Here is an 18,893-nt window from a genome sequence, read left to right as displayed (position 1 = left end):
TGAGGCGGCGGGGTGGTCGGTGTGAGGTGGCGGGCGGCGGGGTGGTCGGTGTGAGGTGGCGGGGTGGTCGGTGTGAGGCGGCGGGCCGCGGGGTGGTCGGTGTGAGGTGACGGGCGGCGGGGTGCTCGGTGTGAGGTGACGGGCGGCGGGGTGGTCGGTGTGAGGTGGCGGGCGGCGGGGTGGTCGGTGTGAGGTGACGGGCGGCGGGGTGGTCGGTGTGAGGTGGCGGGCGGCGGGGTGGTCGGTGTGAGGTGACGGGCGGCGGGGTGGTCGGTGTGAGGTGGCGGGCGGCGGGGTGGTCGGTGTGAGGCGGCGGGGTGGTCGGTGTGAGGTGGCGGGCCGCGGGGTGGTCGGTGTGAGGTGGCGGGGTGGTCGGTGTGAGGCGGCGGGGTGGTCGGTGTGAGGTGACGGGCGGCGGGGTGGTCGGTGTGAGGTGACGGGCGGCGGGGTGGTCGGTGTGAGGTGGCGGGCGGCGGGGTGGTCGGTGTGAGGTGGCGGGCGGCGGGGTGGTCGGTGTGAGGCGGCGGGGTGGTCGGTGTGAGGCGGCGGGGTGGTCGGTGTGAGGTGGCGGGCGGCGGGGTGGTCGGTGTGAGGTGGCGGGGTGGTCGGTGTGAGGCGGCGGGGTGGTCGGTGTGAGGTGGCGGGCCGCGGGGTGGTCGGTGTGAGGTGGCGGGGTGGTCGGTGTGAGGTGGCGGGGTGGTCGGTGTGAGGCGGCGGGGTGGTCGGTGTGAGGCGGCGGGGTGGTCGGTGTGAGGTGGCGGGCGGCGGGGTGGTCGGTGTGAGGTGGCGGGGTGGTCGGTGTGAGGCGGCGGGCCGCGGGGTGGTCGGTGTGAGGTGGCGGGGTGGTCGGTGTGAGGCGGCGGGGTGGTCGGTGTGAGGTGACGGGCGGCGGGGTGCTCGGTGTGAGGTGACGGGCGGCGGGGTGGTCGGTGTGAGGTGGCGGGCGGCGGGGTGGTCGGTGTGAGGTGGCGGGCGGCGGGGTGGTCGGTGTGAGGTGGCGGGCGGCGGGGTGGTCGGTGTGAGGCGGCGGGGTGGTCGGTGTGAGGTGGCGGGCGGCGGGGTGGTCGGTGTGAGGTGGCGGGCGGCGGGGTGGTCGGTGTGAGGTGACGGGCGGCGGGGTGGTCGGTGTGAGGTGGCGGGCGGCGGGGTGGTCGGTGTGAGGCGGCGGGGTGGTCGGTGTGAGGTGGCGGGCGGCGGGGTGGTCGGTGTGAGGTGGCGGGCGGCGGGGTGGTCGGTGAGGGGATCGGCCGGTGATTGCTTCCGTCTGGCGCTTCACTTCCTGGTTGGGCGGGGCGTGATCCGCGGTGACAACTCCTCTCACAGCTTCTTAAAGGGGAAACGAAGAGCGAGGAGAAAAAATAGCGAAAAAGGCTGAAGGAGGCCGGGACTCCTCTGCAGGGAGCAGCGCACACCGAGCTGACCCGGTTACCGGGGGGGCGAGCACCGGATACCGGGCCGCCGTGCATCAGTGGCCGTAAAGGAGGGAGCTGCCCCCAGTGATAATAAGGAGCTGTCAGCTGGTGTCTGTGCCCCCTGGCACGGGGTGACACATGGAGAACCAGCAGGAGGACCCCCCGGGGAAGAGCCCCGAGCTGGCGGCAACCGGGGGCAGGAACCCAAAGAGGAAACCGACCGAGCAAGAGGACAGAAACAAACCAAAGCTGGTGAGTTACCCCGAGCCCTGGTGTCTGGTGGCCGAGCCCTGGTGTCTGGTGGCCGAGCCCTGGTGTCTGGTGGCCGAGCCCTGGTTGTCTGGTGTCTGAGCCCTGGTTGTGTGGTGGCCGAGCCCTGGTGTCTGGTGGCCGAGCCCTGGTGTCTGGTGGCCGAGCCCTGGTTGTCTGGTGGCCGAGCCCTGGTGTCTGAGCCCTGGTGTCTGGTGGCCGAGCCCTGGTGTCTGGTGGCCGAGCCCTGGTGGCCCAGCCCTGGTGTCTGGTGGCCGAGCCCTGGTGTCTGGTGGCCGAGCCCTGGTGTCTGAGCCCTGGTGTCTGGTGGCCGAGCCCTGGTGGCCGAGCCCTGGTGTCTGGTGGCCGAGCCCTGGTGTCTGGTGGCCGAGCCCTGGTGTCTGGTGGCCCAGCCCTGGTGTCTGAGCCCTGGTGGCCGAGCCCTGGTGTCTGGTGGCCGAGCCCTGGTGTCTGAGCCCTGGTGTCTGGTGGCCGAGCCCTGGTATCTGAGCCCTGGTGTCTGGTGGCCGAGCCCTGGTGGCCGAGCCCTGGTGTCTGGTGGCCGAGCCCTGGTGGCCGAGCCCTGGTGTCTGGTGGCCGAGCCCTGGTGTCTGAGCCCTGGTGTCTGGTGGCCGAGCCCTGGTGTCTGAGCCCTGGTGTCTGGTGGCCGAGCCCTGGTGGCCGAGCCCTGGTGTCTGAGCCCTGGTGTCTGAGCCCTGGTGGCCGAGCCCTGGTGTCTGAGCCCTGGTTGTCTGGTGTCTGAGCCCTGGTTGTCTGGTGTCTGAGCCCTGGTGTCTGGTGTCTGAGCCCTGGTGTCTGGTGTCTGAGCCCTGGTGTCTGAGCCCTGGTGTCTGAGCCCTGGTGTCTGAGCCCTGGTGTCTGAGCCCTGGTGTCTGGTGGCCGAGCCCTGGTGTCTGAGCCCTGGTGTCTGGTGGCCGAGCCCTGGTGTCTGAGCCCTGGTGTCTGGTGGCCGAGCCCTGGTGTCTGAGCCCTGGTGTCTGGTGGCCGAGCCCTGGTGTCTGAGCCCTGGTGTCTGGTGGCCGAGCCCTGGTGTCTGAGCCCTGGTTGTCTGGTGTCTGAGCCCTGGTTGTCTGGTGTCTGAGCCCTGGTTGTCTGGTGTCTGAGCCCTGGTTGTCTGGTGGCTGAGCCCTGGTTGTCTGGTGGCTGAGCCCTGGTGTCTGGTGGCCGAGCCCTGGTGTCTGAGCCCTGGTTGTCTGGTGTCTGAGCCCTGGTTGTCTGGTGTCTGAGCCCTGGTTGTCTGGTGGCTGAGCCCTGGTTGTCTGGTGGCTGAGCCCTGGTTGTCTGGTGGCCGAGCCCTGGTGGCCGAGCCCTGGTGTCTGGTGGCCGAGCCCTGGTGTCTGAGCCCTGGTGTCTGGTGGCCGAGCCCTGGTGGCCGAGCCCTGGTGGCCGAGCCCTGGTGTCTGAGCCCTGGTGGCCGAGCCCTGGTGTCTGAGCCCTGGTTGTCTGGTGTCTGAGCCCTGGTGTCTGGTGTCTGAGCCCTGGTGTCTGGTGTCTGAGCCCTGGTGTCTGGTGTCTGAGCCCTGGTGTCTGGTGTCTGAGCCCTGGTGTCTGAGCCCTGGTGTCTGAGCCCTGGTGTCTGAGCCCTGGTGTCTGAGCCCTGGTGTCTGGTGGCCGAGCCCTGGTGTCTGAGCCCTGGTGTCTGGTGGCCGAGCCCTGGTGTCTGAGCCCTGGTGTCCTGGTGGCCGAGCCCTGGTGTCTGAGCCCTGGTGTCTGGTGGCCGAGCCCTGGTGTCTGAGCCCTGGTGTCTGGTGGCCGAGCCCTGGTGTCTGAGCCCTGGTTGTCTGGTGTCTGAGCCCTGGTTGTCTGGTGTCTGAGCCCTGGTTGTCTGGTGTCTGAGCCCTGGTTGTCTGGTGTCTGAGCCCTGGTTGTCTGGTGGCTGAGCCCTGGTTGTCTGGTGGCTGAGCCCTGGTTGTCTGGTGGCTGAGCCCTGGTTGTCTGGTGGCTGAGCCCTGGTGTCTGGTGGCCGAGCCCTGGTGTCTGAGCCCTGGTTGTCTGGTGTCTGAGCCCTGGTTGTCTGGTGTCTGAGCCCTGGTTGTCTGGTGGCTGAGCCCTGGTTGTCTGGTGGCTGAGCCCTGGTTGTCTGGTGTCTGAGCCCTGGTTGTCTGGTGGCTGAGCCCTGGTTGTCTGGTGGCTGAGCCCTGGTGTCTGGTGGCCGAGCCCTGGTGTCTGAGCCCTGGTTGTCTGGTGTCTGAGCCCTGTTTGTCTGGTGGCTGAGCCCTGGTTGTCTGGTGGCCGAGCCCTGGTTGTCTGGTGGCCAAGCCCTGGTTGTCTGGTGGCCAAGCCCTGGTTGTCTGGTGGCCGAGCCCTGGTTGTCTGGTGGCCGAGCCCTGGTTGTCTGGTGGCCGAGCCCTGGTTGTCTGGTGGCCGAGCCCTGGTTGTCTGGTGGCCGAGCCCTGGTTGTCTGGTGGCCGAGCCCTGGTTGTCTGGTGGCCGAGCCCTGGTGGTCTGATGGCCGAGCTGCCTTCATGTGTGGCGGGGGGCATGGCCATGTTGCATCTCCCATGCTTGTGGCTGCTGCTCACCTCCCTATGGCAGTGCCCACCACATGATACAGGTTATACCCCTCTCCTCCTGGGTGATGCTGGGGGGGCTGGGTAGCTTCATCCTCCTCCTCCTCCTCCCAGTGTCTGTCTGGGCTGTGAGACCTGATGTGGTTGCTGTGATGGGAGGGGGGGGGAGGCCCCCTATAATATCAGCAGCACCCACCGGAGGACCAATCCATACACTGCTGAGCCCGAGGTTATTATACTACAGGCGGTTATTATACTGCAGGCGATTATTATACTACAGGTGGTTATTATACTACAGGCGGTTATTATACTACAGGCGGTTATTATACTACAGGTGATTATTATACTGCAGGCGATTATTATACTACAGGTGGTTATTATACTACAGGCGGTTATTATACTACAGGCGGTTATTATACTACAGGCGATTATTATACTACAGGCGGTTATTATACTACAGGTGATAATTATACTACAGGAGGTTATTATACTACAGGCGATTATTATACTACAGGCGGTTATTATACTACAGGCGGTTATTATACTACAGGCGGTTATTATACTACAGGAGGTTATTATACTACAGGCGGTTATTATACTACAGGTGGTTATTATACTACAGGAGATTATAACACTACAGGAGGTTATTATACTACAGGCGATTATTATACTACAGGAGATTATTATACTACAGGAGATTATTACACTACAGGAGGTTATTATACTACAGGAGGTTATTATACTACAGCTGATTATTATACTACAGGAGGTTATTATACTACAGGAGGTTATTATACTACAGGTGATTATTATACTACAGGCGGTTATTATACTACAGCTGATTATTATACTACAGGTGATTATTATACTACAGGCGATTATTATACTACAGCTGATTATTATACTACAGGTGATTATTATACTGCAGGCGGTTATTATACTACAGGCGGTTATTACACTACAGGAGGTTATTATACTACAGGCGGTTATTATACTACAGGCGGTTATTATACTACAGGCGATTATTATACTACAGCTGATTATTATACTACAGGCGGTTATTATACTACAGGCGGTTATTATACTACAGGCGGTTATTATACTACAGGTGGTTATTATACTACAGGTGATTATTATACTACAGGCGGTTATTATACTACAGGCGGTTATTATACTACAGGTGGTTATTATACTACAGGCGGTTATTATACTACAGGCGATTATTACACTACAGATGATTATTATACTACAGGCGGTTATTATACTACAGGTGATAATTATACTACAGGAGGTTATTATACTACAGGCGGTTATTATACTACAGGCGTTCTTATACTACAGGTGATTATTATACTACAGGTGATTATTATACTACAGGAGGTTATACTACAGGTGGTTATTATACTACAGGCGGTTATTATACTACAGGCGGTTATTATACTACAGGCGATTATTATACTACAGGTGATTATTATACTGCAGGTGGTTATTATACTGCAGGCGGTTATTATACTACAGGCGGTTATTATACTACAGGCGATTATCATACTACAGGCGGTTATTATACTACAGGTGATTATTATACTACAGGTAATTATTATACTACAGGTGATTATTATACTACAGGCGGTTATTATACTACAGATGATTATTACACTACAGATGATTATCATACTACAGGCGGTTATTATACTACAGGAGGTTATTATACTACAGCTGATTATTATACTACAGGCGGTTATTATACTACAGGCGGTTATTATACTACAGGCGGTTATTATACTACAGATGATTATTATACTACAGGTGATTACTATACTACAGGCGTTCTTATACTACAGGTGATTATTATACTACAGGTGATTATTATACTACAGGCGGTTATTATACTACAGGAGGTTATTATACTACAGGTGGTTATTATACTACAGGTGGTTATTACACTACAGATGATTATCATACTACAGGCGGTTATTGCAGTGACAGAATAATTTCACTGCCACACCAGGACCACATAATACTACTGCAGTGCCCATAGGTCCTCAGCAGCACAGAGTATTACAGGGAAGGAAGCTGCTGCTGATCATAAGTGAGAATACGGAGCGCTCTGCATTATGGTCCCGATCCGGCCGCAGGTCACATGACCTGACCACAGTGTGTACGCAGAGGTCACCGCCGATATCACCACGTGTGTATACACCACCCGAACCAGGGGACATCCATATACTGTAGCGTTGTACAAGCACTGAGTGTACGGTCAGCCCAGAGATACTGAGACTAAGAGGGAAGGCAAAACATTATACTTACACAGGGGTCCCAAAACTACGGCCCGCGGGCGACATGCGGCCCCCTGAGGCCATTCATCTGGCTCCATGCCAGGATTAGGGGAGTATAAAGTTTTGTTTTATATTTGTTGGGGCAATGCGGGGGAACATTATCACTATGGGGAGACACCACAAGGGGACATTATTACTATGGGGAGACACCACAAGGGGACATTATTACTTTGGGGAGACACCACAAGGGGGCATCATTACTATGGGGAGACACCACAAGGGGGCATCATTACTATAGGGGGACACCACAAGGGGACATTATTACTATGGGGAAACACCACAAGGGGACATTATTACTATGGGGAAACACCACAAGGGGACATTATTACTATGGGGAGACACCACAAGGGGACATTATTACTATGGGGAGACACCACAAGGGGACATTATTACTATGGGGAGACACCACAAGGGGGCATCATTACTATGGGGAGACACCACAAGGGGGCATCATTACTATAGGGGGACACCACAAGGGGACATTATTACTATGGGGAAACACCACAAGGGGACATTATTACTATGGGGAAACACCACAAGGGGACATTATTACTATGGGGAAACACCACAAGGGGACATTATTACTATGGGGAAACACCACAAGGGGACATTATTACTATGGGGAAACACCACAAGGGGACATTATTACTATGGGGAGACACCACAAGGGGACATTATTACTATGGGGAAACACCACAAGGGGACATTAGGGATGCTTTTATGAAGATTTACCCTATTGCCAAAAAGACCTAGATACTGCCCTGTGTATATGTCTGTGTGTTAGTGGAATGTGTGTGCGCAAATGGAGTGTGTGTGTGTGTGTGTGTGTGTGTGTGTGTGTGTGTGTGTGTGTGTGTGTGTGTGTGTGTAAAGGCCCTATTACACCAACAGATCTGACGACAGATTATCTGCCAAAGATTTGAAGCCAAACCCAGGAACAGACTATAAACAGAGATCAGGTCACAAAGGAAAGATTGTATTTCTCCTCTTTTCAAATCCACTCCTGGGTTTGGCTTCAAATCTTTGGCAGATAATCTGTCGTCAGATCTGTTGGTGTAATAGGGCCTTTAGTGCTCATAAGTGGCTGTGGTAGAACTACAACTCCCAGCATGCTTCTGTGTGGCTTTGGTAGAACTACATATCCACCATCCTAAGCTGCCCCCAATACTCCTCCCCCAGACCGGAGACAGATGAGCAGTATGATCCTCCTCTCCACCTCCTCCTCATGGGCAGAGACAGTGTCATCCTCCAGCTGCAACGGCTCCCTGCGGACCAGATACAGCAGCAGTATATAGTCCGGCCCTTCACCGCTCTGAGGGACAGTGAACTGGCCCCCTGTGTAAAAAGTTTGGGAACCCAACACCTCTACATAGTCATAGTAATAATATATACAACCGCACTATACAGGACATGAGCTGCAATAGCTGTATCATATTATAGCAGTATATTCCTGTATATAGGAGCAGTATTATAGTAGTTATATCCCTGTATATGGGAGCAGTATTATAGTAGTTATATTCCTGTATATAGGAGCAGTATTATAGTAGTTATATTCCTGTATATAGGAGCAGTATTATAGTAGTATATTCCTGTATATAGGAGCAGTATTATAGTAGTTATATCCCTGTATATAGGAGCAGTATTATAGTAGTTATATCCCTGTATATAGGAGCAGTATTATAGTAGTATATTCCTGTATATAGGGGGCAGTATTATAGTAGTTATATCCCTGTATATAGGGAGCAGTATTATAGTAGTTATATCCCTGTATATAGGGAGCAGTATTATAGTAGTATATCCCTGTATATAGGGAGCAGTATTATAGTAGTATATTCCTGTATATAGGAGCAGTATTATAGTAGTTATATTCCTGTATATAGGAGCAGTATTATATTAGGTATATTCCTGTATATAGGAGCAGTATTATAGTAGTTATATTCCTGTATATAGGAGCAGTATTATAGTAGTTATATTCCTGTATATAGGGAGCAGTATAATAGTAGTTATATCCCTGTATATAGGAGCAGTATTATAGTAGTTATATCCCTGTATATAGGAGCAGTATTATAGTAGTTATATCCCTGTATATAGGGGGCAGTATTATAGTAGTATATCCCTGTATATAGGAGCAGTATTATAGTAGTTATATTCCTGTATAGGAGCAGTAATATAGTAGTTATATCCCTGTATATAGGAGCAGTATTATAGTAGTATATTCCTGTATATAGGAGCAGTATTATAGTAGTTATATTCCTGTATATAGGAGCAGTATTATAGTAGTATATTCCTGTATATAGGAGCAGTATTATAGTAGTTATATCCCTGTATATAGGAGCAGTATTATAGTAGTTATATCCCTGTATATAGGAGCAGTATTATAGTAGTTATATCCCTGTATATAGGAGCAGTATTATAGTAGTTATATCCCTGTATATAGGAGCAGTATTATAGTAGTTATATTCCTGTATATAGGGGGCAGTATTATAGTAGTTATATCCCTGTATATAGGAGCAGTATTATAGTAGTTATATTCCTGTATATAGGAGCAGTATTATAGTAGTATATACCTGTATATAGGGGGCAGTATTATAGTAGTATATTCCTGTATATAGGAGCAGTAGTATAGTAGTATATTCCTGTATATAGGAGTAGTATTATAGTAGTATATTCCTGTATATAGGAGCAGTATTATAGTAGTATATTCCTATATATAGGAGCAGTATTATAGTAGTTATATCCCTGTATATAGGAGCAGTATTATAGTAGCATATCCCTGTATATAGGAGCAGTATTATAGTAGTTATATCCCTGTATATAGGAGCAGTATTATAGTAGTTATATCCCTGTATATAGGAGCAGTATTATAGTAGTATATTCCTGTATATAGGGAGCAGTATTATAGTAGTATATTCTTGTATATAGGAGCAGTATTATAGTAGTTATATTCCTGTATATAGAAGCAGTATTATAGTAGTATATCCCTGTATATAGGGAGCAGTATTATAGTAGTTATATCCCTGTATATAGGAGCAGTATTATAGTAGTATATTCCTGTATATAGGGAGCAGTATTATAGTAGTATATTCTTGTATATAGGAGCAGTATTATAGTAGTTATATTCCTGTATATAGGAGCAGTATTATAGTAGTTATATTCCTGTATATAGGGGGCAGTATTATAGTAGTTATATTCCTGTATATAGAAGCAGTATTATAGTAGTTATATCCCTGTATATAGGAGCAGTATTATAGTAGTTATATCCCTGTATATAGGAGCAGTATTATAGTAGTATATTCCTGTATATAGGAGCAGTATTATAGTAGTATATTCCTGTATATAGGAGCAGTATTATAGTAGTATATCCCTGTATATAGGAGCAGTATTATAGTAGTATATTCCTGTATATAGCAGCAGTATTATAGTAGTATATTCCTGTATATAGGAGAAGTATTATAGTAGTATATTCCTGTATATAGGAGCAGTATTATAGTAGTATATTCCTGTATATAGGGGGCAGTATTATAGTAGTTATATCCCTGTATATAGGAGCAGTATTATAGTAGTTATATCCCTGTATATAGGGGCAGTATTATAGTAGTTATATTCCTGTATATAGGAGCAGTATTATAGTAGTTATATCCCTGTATATAGGAGCAGTATTATAGTAGTTATATTCCTGTATATAGGAGCAGTATTATAGTAGTATATCCCTGTATATAGGGGGCAGTATTATAGTAGTATATCCCTGTATATAGGAGCAGTATTATAGTAGTTATATTCCTGTATATAGGAGCAGTATTATAGTAGTATATTCCTGTATATAGGAGCAGTATTATAGTAGTATATTCCTGTATATAGGAGCAGTATTATAGTAGTTATATTCCTGTATATAGGAGCAGTATTATAGTAGTATATTCCTGTATATAGGAGCAGTATTATAGTAGTTATATTCCTGTATATAGGAGCAGTATTATAGTAGTATATTCCTGTATATAGGGAGCAGTATTATAGTAGTATATTCCTGTATATAGGAGCAGTATTATAGTAGTATATTCCTGTATATAGGAGCAGTATTATAGTAGTATATTCCTGTATATAGGGGCAGTATGATAGTAGTTATATCCCTGTATATAGGAGCAGTATTATAGTAGGTATATTCCTGTATATAGGAGCAGTATTATAGTAGTTATATTCCTGTATATAGGGGGTAGTATTATAGTAGTTATATTCCTGTATATAGGGAGCAGTATTATAGTAGTATATTCCTGTATATAGGAGCAGTATTATAGTAGTATATTCCTGTATATAGGAGCAGTATTATAGTAGTATATCCCTGTATATAGGAGCAGTATTATAGTAGTTATATTCCTGTATATAGGAGCAGTATTATAGTAGTTATATCCCTGTATATAGGAGCAGTATTATATTAGTTATATCCCTGTATATAGGAGCAGTATTATAGTAGTTATATCCCTGTATATAGGAGCAGTATTATAGTAGTTATATCCCTGTATATAGGAGCAGTATTATAGTAGTTATATCCCTGTATATAGGAGCAGTATTATAGTAGTTATATCCCTGTATATAGGAGCAGTATTATAGTAGTTATACTCCTGTATATAGGAGCAGTATTATAGTAGTATATTCCTGTATATAGGAGCAGTTTTATAGTAGTTATATCCCTGTATATAGGGGCAGTATTATAGTAGTTATATTCTTGTATATAGGGGCAGTATTATAGTAGTTATATTCCTGTATATAGGAGCAGCATTATAGTAGTATATTCCTGTATATAGGAGCAGTATTATAGTAGTATATTCTTGTATATAGGGGCAGTATTATAGTAGTTATATTCCTGTATATAGGAGCAGTATTATAGTAGTTATATCCCTGTATATAGGGGCAGTATTATAGTAGTTATATCCCTGTATATAGGAGCAGTATTATAGTAGTATATTCCTGTATATAGGGAGCAGTATTATAGTAGTTATATTCCTGTATATAGGAGCAGTATTATAGTAGTTATATTCCTGTATATAGGAGCAGTATTATAGTAGTTATATTCCTGTATATAGGAGCAGTATTATAGTAGTTATATCCCTGTATATAGGAGCAGTATTATAGTAGTTATATTCTTGTATATAGGGGCAGTATTATAGTAGTTATATCCCTGTATATAGGAGCAGTATTATAGTAGTTATATCCCTGTATATAGGGGACAGTATTATAGTAGTTATATCCCTGTATATAGGAGCAGTATTATAGTAGTATATTCCTGTATATAGGAGCAGTATTATAGTAGTATATTCCTGTATATAGGAGCAGTATTATAGTAGTTATATTCCTGTATATAGGAGCAGTATTATAGTAGTTATATCCCTGTATATAGGGAGCAGTAATATAGTAGTATATCCCTGTGTATAGGAGCAATATTATAGTAGTATATCCCTGTATATAGGAGCAGTATTATAGTAGTTATATTCCAGTATATAGGAGCAGTATTATAGTAGTTATATTCCTGTATATAGGAGCAGTATTATAGTAGTTATATTCCTGTATATAGGAGCAGTATTATAGTAGTTATATTCCTGTATATAGGAGCAGTATTATAGTAGTTATATTCCTGTATATAGGAGCAGTATTATAGTAGTATATTCCTGTATATAGGAGCAGTATTATAGTAGTATATTCCTGTATATAGGAGCAGTATTATAGTAGTGTTTCTTCCAGATAGATGTACCATACATGCGCACTCTCCGCAGAGTCATCTATTATAGTAGTTTCCTTTCCGTCCCCTCTGTCTCTTTAGTATGTGTCAGTAAGAAGAAATATAATGTAACAGTATTGCGTCCGTATCTGACAGCAATTGTGATAATATTTTAGGTTTCAGAATAATTTTATGGCTTTTTTTTCGGTGTTTTTGTTATAGATTGCTGCATTTTTTATTTTTTTGGATAATCTTATTTTTCTTTTTTCCCTCCTTGTCACAACTTATGTTCTTTGCGATTGAATTTATAATAATAAAATCTGTTAGATTGGTGGTTTTCCTCTCATACACACACAAGGACCGAGCGTGAGTGATCACCACCGGCACGTCAGGCCGGGGATGTTTGCAATTGACTCCAGCCTGAAAGATTATAGCTATAAAATAAAGGAAGCGTCCGTGAGCGCGGCAGAATCGCTCCGCTGGGACGCCGGCTTCGGTTTTCCCTCTCTAGGCAACTGGAGTCTGAGAATAAGTGCTGATTGCAGGACCCAGAGGAAATAAGGGGAGTTTTTACATTTAACCCCTCGGTGCTCTGAGGTGTCCTCTGGTCGGATAAGTGTCCCCTATAACGATGACCCCCGGCCCACCAGGACTCACAGGAATAGTCAGGATTAGTAATGTAATAATGTGCTTTGGAGTCTTTATGTTCCTTCCCAGAATCTGGTATAGTCATGAATTCACCGCCATAAGGACTATAAGACCCCTCAGTCTGGGGCGGAGTCCTGATCACTACATACTGATCACTGCTGATCCCTTTATGGGCGCTGTAAACTGATCACTGGATGGGCGCTGTATACTGATCACTGGATGGGCGCTGTATACTAATCACTGGGCGCTGTATACTGATCCCTTTATGGGCGCTGTATACTGATCACTGGATGGGCGCTGTATACTGATCACTGGGCGCTGTATACTGATCACTGGGCGCTGTATACTGATCACTGGGCGCTGTATACTGATGACTGGATGGGCGCTGTATACTGATCCCCCCCCCCCACCCCCGTATCTCTGCTGCCATTCTCCCCCCCCATCTCTGCCGCCATTCTCCCCCCCCCCCCCCCCCCGGTATCTCTGCCGCCAATCTCTTCCCGTATCTCTGCCGCCTTTCTCCCCCTGTGTCTCTGCCGCCAATCTCTTCCCGTATCTCTGCAGCCATTCTCCCCCCGTATCTCTGCCGCCATTCTCCCCCCGTATCTCTGCCGCCAATCTCCCCCCCCCCCCGTATCTCTGCCGCCAATCTCCCCCCCCGTATCTCTGCCGCCATTCTCTCCCCGTATCTCTGCCGCCATTCTCCCCCCGTATCTCTGCCGCCATTCTCCCCCCGTATCTCTGCCGCCATTCTCCCCCCGTATCTCTGCCGCCATTCTCCCCCCGTATCTCTGCCGCCATCCTCCCCCCCCGTATCTCTGCCACCATCCTCCCCCCCCCCCGTATCTCTGCCGCCATCCTCCCCCCCCCCCCCCCCCCCGTATCTCTGCCGCCATCCTCCCCCCCCCCCGTATCTCTGCCGCCATTCTCCTCCCCCCCGTATCTCTGCCGCCATTCTCCCCGTATCTCTACCGCCAATCTCCCCCCCCCCCCCCCGTATCTCTGCAGCCATTCTCCCCCCGTATCTCTGCCGCCATTCTCTCCCCGTATCTCTGCCGCCATTCTCCTCCCCCCCGTATCTCTGACGCCATTCTCCCCGTATCTCTACCGCCAATCTCTACCCCCCCCCCGTATCTCTGCAGCCATTCTCCCCCCGTATCTCTGCCGCCATTCTCTTACCGTATCTCTGCCGCCATTCTCCTCCCCCCCGTATCTCTGCCGCCATTCTCCCCGTATCTCTACCGCCAATCTCCCCCCCCCCCTGTATCTCTGCAGCCATTCTCCCCCCGTATCTCTGCCGCCATTCTCTCCCCGTATCTCTGCCGCCATTCTCCTCCCCCCCGTATCTCTGCCGCCATTCTCCCCGTATCTCTACCGCCAATCTCCCCCCCCCCCCCCCCGTATCTCTGCAGCCATTCTCCCCCCGTATCTCTGCCGCCATTCTCTCCCCGTATCTCTGCCGCCATTCTCCTCCCCCCCGTATCTCTGCCGCCATTCTCCCCGTATCTCTACCGCCAATCTCCCCCCCCTCCCCCGTATCTCTGCAGCCATTCTCCCCCCGTATCTCTGCCGCCATTCTCCCCCCGTATCTCTGCCGCCATTCTCCCTTATCTCTGCTTATCACAGTATATGGTTTCCTTCCAGATAAGATAAAACCTTGTATGAGAGAGAACAGCAGTGATGGTGCCGGGACTGGTGACAACTATCTGAGGGCTCCGGGCTGCCTGTGCGGCCCTCAAGAGGTATATTGTAGGGTGTGGGAGATTCTAGGTATACAGCAGCATCCATCACCCATACATGTATACTTTTAGGTGTACAGCAGCATCCATCACCCATACGTGTATACTCCTAGGTGTACAGCAGTATCCATCACCCATACATGTATACTCCTAGGTGTACAGCAGCATCCATCACCCATACATGTATACTCCTAGGTGTACAGCAGTATCCATCACCCATACATGTATACTTTTAGGTGTACAGCAGCGTCCATCACCCATACATGTATACTCCTAGGTGTACAGCAGCATCCATCACCCATACATGTATACTCCTAGGTGTACAGCAGCATCCATCACTCATACATGTATACTCCTAGGTGTACAGCAGCGTCCATCACCCATACATGTATACTCCTAGGTGTACAGCAGTATCCATCACCCATACATGTATACTCCTAGGTGTACAGCAGCGTCCATCACCCATATATGTATACTCCTAGGTGTACAGCAGCGTCCATCACCCATACATGTATACTCCTAGGTGTACAGCAGCGTCCATCACCCATACATGTGTACAGCAGTATCCATCACCCATACATGTATACTCCTAGGTGTACAGCAGCGTCCATCATATATACTCCTAAAGGTGTATAGCAGCGTCCATCATATATACTCCTAGGTGTATAGCAGCGTCCATCACTCATACATGGGTGCGGCCTGATCCCTAATACACAGTGTACGGGGATGGAGCTGATCTTCCTTTACATATAATGACTCCTTCGCTCTGCGGATTTCCTGTTCTGCTTTCACGTTCAGGGTGACTGTATTATAGGATGCGTGGTGTCCCACCACAGGTGTTTTTGTCTCTCCTGTACACCTCTCAGAAAGCTTCCTCTTTTAGGTTTAAAAGTGGTGAGTGAGGAAGTATTCTGACGTTTCACCACTAGATGTCAGTATTTTCTATGTATGTATTGCACAGCTGAAATCAGTAATGGGTTAAGGTTTTATGTGTACCATGTGTTACTATGGACCAATGGGATGTGCTTTCTACTTCTGGCCTATCTCTTTTCTTCTTTCTTATGCACACACTCATCCCCAGCTCTCACAGGGAGGCCCGCTTTCAGTTCCTATGGGAGGAATTACATGGTGGAGGAAGTACAGTCTCAGTCTTATCCAGATTCTTAGAGAGGGAAGACTCAAAACCTACTGTTCCTGCTGTAGTTAAGCCAGGACCTGGCTGATGTCAGGACCTTGTCAGGGACAAGCAAGGCAGTCTAGTCTAGACACCGCAAGTGTATAGATGCAGCTAGAGACAAACAGTTCTATACACACAGCACCTATACACACAGCACCGGCACCTATACACACAGCACCGGCACCTTTACACACAGTACCAGCACCTATACACACAGTACCGGCACCTATACACACAGTACCGGCACCTATACACACAGCACAGCACCTATACACACAGCACAGCACCTATACACACAGCACAGCACCTATACACACAGCACAGCACCTATACACACAGCACAGCACCTATACACACAGCACAGCACCTATACACACAGCACAGCACCTATACACACAGCACTGATACACACAGCACAGCACCTATACACACAGCACCAGCACCTATACACACAGTACCAGCACCTATACACACAGCACCAGCACCTATACACACAGTACCAGCACCTATACACACAGTACCGGCACCTATACACACAGCACAGCACCTATACACACAGCACTGATACACACAGCACCAGCACTGATGCACCAGCACTGATACACACAGCACCAGCACTGATACACACAGCACAGCACCTATACACACAGTATCAGCACCTATACACACAGCACCTATACACACAGTACCGGCACCTATACACACAGCACTGATACACACAGCACCAGCACTGATACACACAGCACCAGCACTGATACACACAGCACCAGCACTGATACACACAGCACCAGCACTGATACACACAGCACCAGCACTGATACACACAGCACCAGCACTGATACACACAGCACCTATACACACAGCACCGGCACCGATACACACAGCACCGGCACCTATACACACAGCACAGCACCTATATACACAACACCTATACACTCAGCACCACCACCGATACACACAGCACCTATACACACAGCACCAGCACTGATACACACAGCACCAGCACTGATACACACAGCACCTATACACACAGCACCGGCACCGATACACACAGCACCGGCACCTATACACACAGCACAGCACCTATATACACAACACCTATACACTCAGCACCACCACCGATACACACAGCACCTATACACACAGCACCAGCACTGATACACACAGCACCAGCACTGATACACACAGCACCTATATACACAACACCTATACACACAGCACCGCCACCTATACACACAGCACCGCCACCTATACACACAGCACCGCCACCTATACACACAGCACAGCACCTATACACACAGTACCAGCACATATACACACAGTACCAGCACCTACGCACACAGCATCGGCGCCTACGCACACAGCATCGGCGCCTACACACACAGCACCTATACACACAGCACAGCACCTATATACACAACACCTATACACACAGCACCGCCACCTATACACACAGCACCTATACACACACCACAGCACCTATACACACAGTACCAGCACATATACACACAGTACCAGCACATATACACACAGTACCAGCACCTATACACACAGCATCGGCGCCTACGCACACAGCACCGGCGCCTACGCACACAGCATCGGTGCCTACGCACACAGCACCTATACACACAGCACCAGCACCCATACACACAGCAGAGCACCTATACACACAGCACCAGCACCCATACACACAGCCCCCATTTTCCCCTTTCTGTGGGTGGCGGTACCGATAGTCCAGGTGGGTCAGTTGCCACTCAGGACACCATGAGAGAAGCCCAAGGGACCCATTACAGCCCGGCAGGTCACCGACCATTGGGGAACAGTACGAACCGGCCAAACTAAAGTAGGTACCAACATCCCACCTGTGTGCTGGACTAGCACTGGTGTCACCACTATACCATATGAACATAATTTATAGGATCTGTCCACAATCACATTGTTATATCTACAATCACATTGGTATAGGATCTCTCCACAATCACATTGGTGTAGGATCTCTCCACAATCACATTGGTATAGGATCTCTCTACAGTCACATTGGTATAGGATCTCTCTACAGTCACATTGGTATAGGATCTCTCTACAGTCACATTGGTATAGGATCTCTCTACAGTCACATTGGTATAGGATCTCTCTACAGTCACATTGGTATAGGATCTCTCTACAGTCACATTGGTATAGGATCTCTCTACAGTCACATTGGTATAGGATCTCTCTACAGCAGGGGCGCCGCAATGATGAGGCGACCTGAGTCGTCTGCCTCAGGCGGCGCCACCAGCTATCTTAATGGGGGCGGCATTCAGGGCCGCTTTAACCAGAGGGCACATGGTGCACGTGCACCGGGCCCACTGGTTAAAGGGGCCCCCCCGAGCAGGCCGGCCGTTGCTATGTGCGACCAATGCGGTCGCACAGGGCTCCGGCCACCAGCCTGTCAGGGGGGAGCGCCATGGATGGGTAATCTACTTACCCCTCCATGGCGCCCCCTGCAGGGCCCCCCCGGCGATCACCGCTGCCCCCGCCCGCTGCTGCTGCGGCGCTTCAGCGCTGCAGCAGCAGCGACACTGACAGAGAGAGCGCCATTGGCTCCCTCCCTGTCAGTCACTCACTCTTGTGGCCGCACTTCCTGCGGTCACAAGAGGCCGCACTCTCCCTCTAGCGCCCGACGTCACTGGAGCGTCGGCGCGAGGGTAAGGGGAGTGCAGCCTCTTGTGACCGGAGGAAGTGCGGCCACAGGAGGGAAGAGAAGAGGAACGCGTGGATCCAGGTGAGTAAGTGTTTGTTTTTTTCAATGTTATATGGGAGGGGGAGCTATATACTATGGGGGGGCACAGGGGACTATATACTATGGGGGAGGACAGGGGGCTATATACTATGGGGGAGCACAGGGGGCTATATACTATAGGGGAGGACAGGGGGCTATATACTATGGGGGAGCACAGGGGGCTATATACTATGGGGGAGCACAGGGGAGCTATATACTGTGGGGAGCACAGGGAGCTATATACTACTGGGGAGCACAGGGGGCTATATACTACTGGGGAGCACAGGGAGCTTTATACAATGGGGGAGCTTAGGGGGCTATATACTATGGGGG

General features: G+C 49.3%; 1 protein-coding gene across 3 annotated transcripts in view; it reads left to right on the top strand.

Moving 5' to 3' along the window:
• The first annotated feature begins 1,296 nt into the window (after positions 1 to 1,296).
• Positions 1,297 to 18,893, top strand: part of DIAPH2 (diaphanous related formin 2) — a 984,664-nt gene continuing 967,067 nt past the window's right edge. For 2 of the 3 annotated variants that reach the window (XM_069985741.1, XM_069985740.1), the window contains exon 1: positions 1,297 to 1,664. In XM_069985741.1, coding sequence (XP_069841842.1) covers positions 1,551 to 1,664 — 114 coding nt within the window. In that variant the 5' untranslated portion in view covers positions 1,297 to 1,550. The remainder of the gene's footprint in view (positions 1,665 to 18,893) is intronic. The other variant, XM_069985739.1, reaches the window with a different exon arrangement.

The sequence above is a fragment of the Dendropsophus ebraccatus genome, chromosome 10 (genome assembly GCF_027789765.1).
Source record: "Dendropsophus ebraccatus isolate aDenEbr1 chromosome 10, aDenEbr1.pat, whole genome shotgun sequence".
Taxonomy (NCBI): domain Eukaryota; kingdom Metazoa; phylum Chordata; class Amphibia; order Anura; family Hylidae; genus Dendropsophus; species Dendropsophus ebraccatus.
This window is presented reverse-complemented; position numbering and strand designations above follow the sequence as displayed.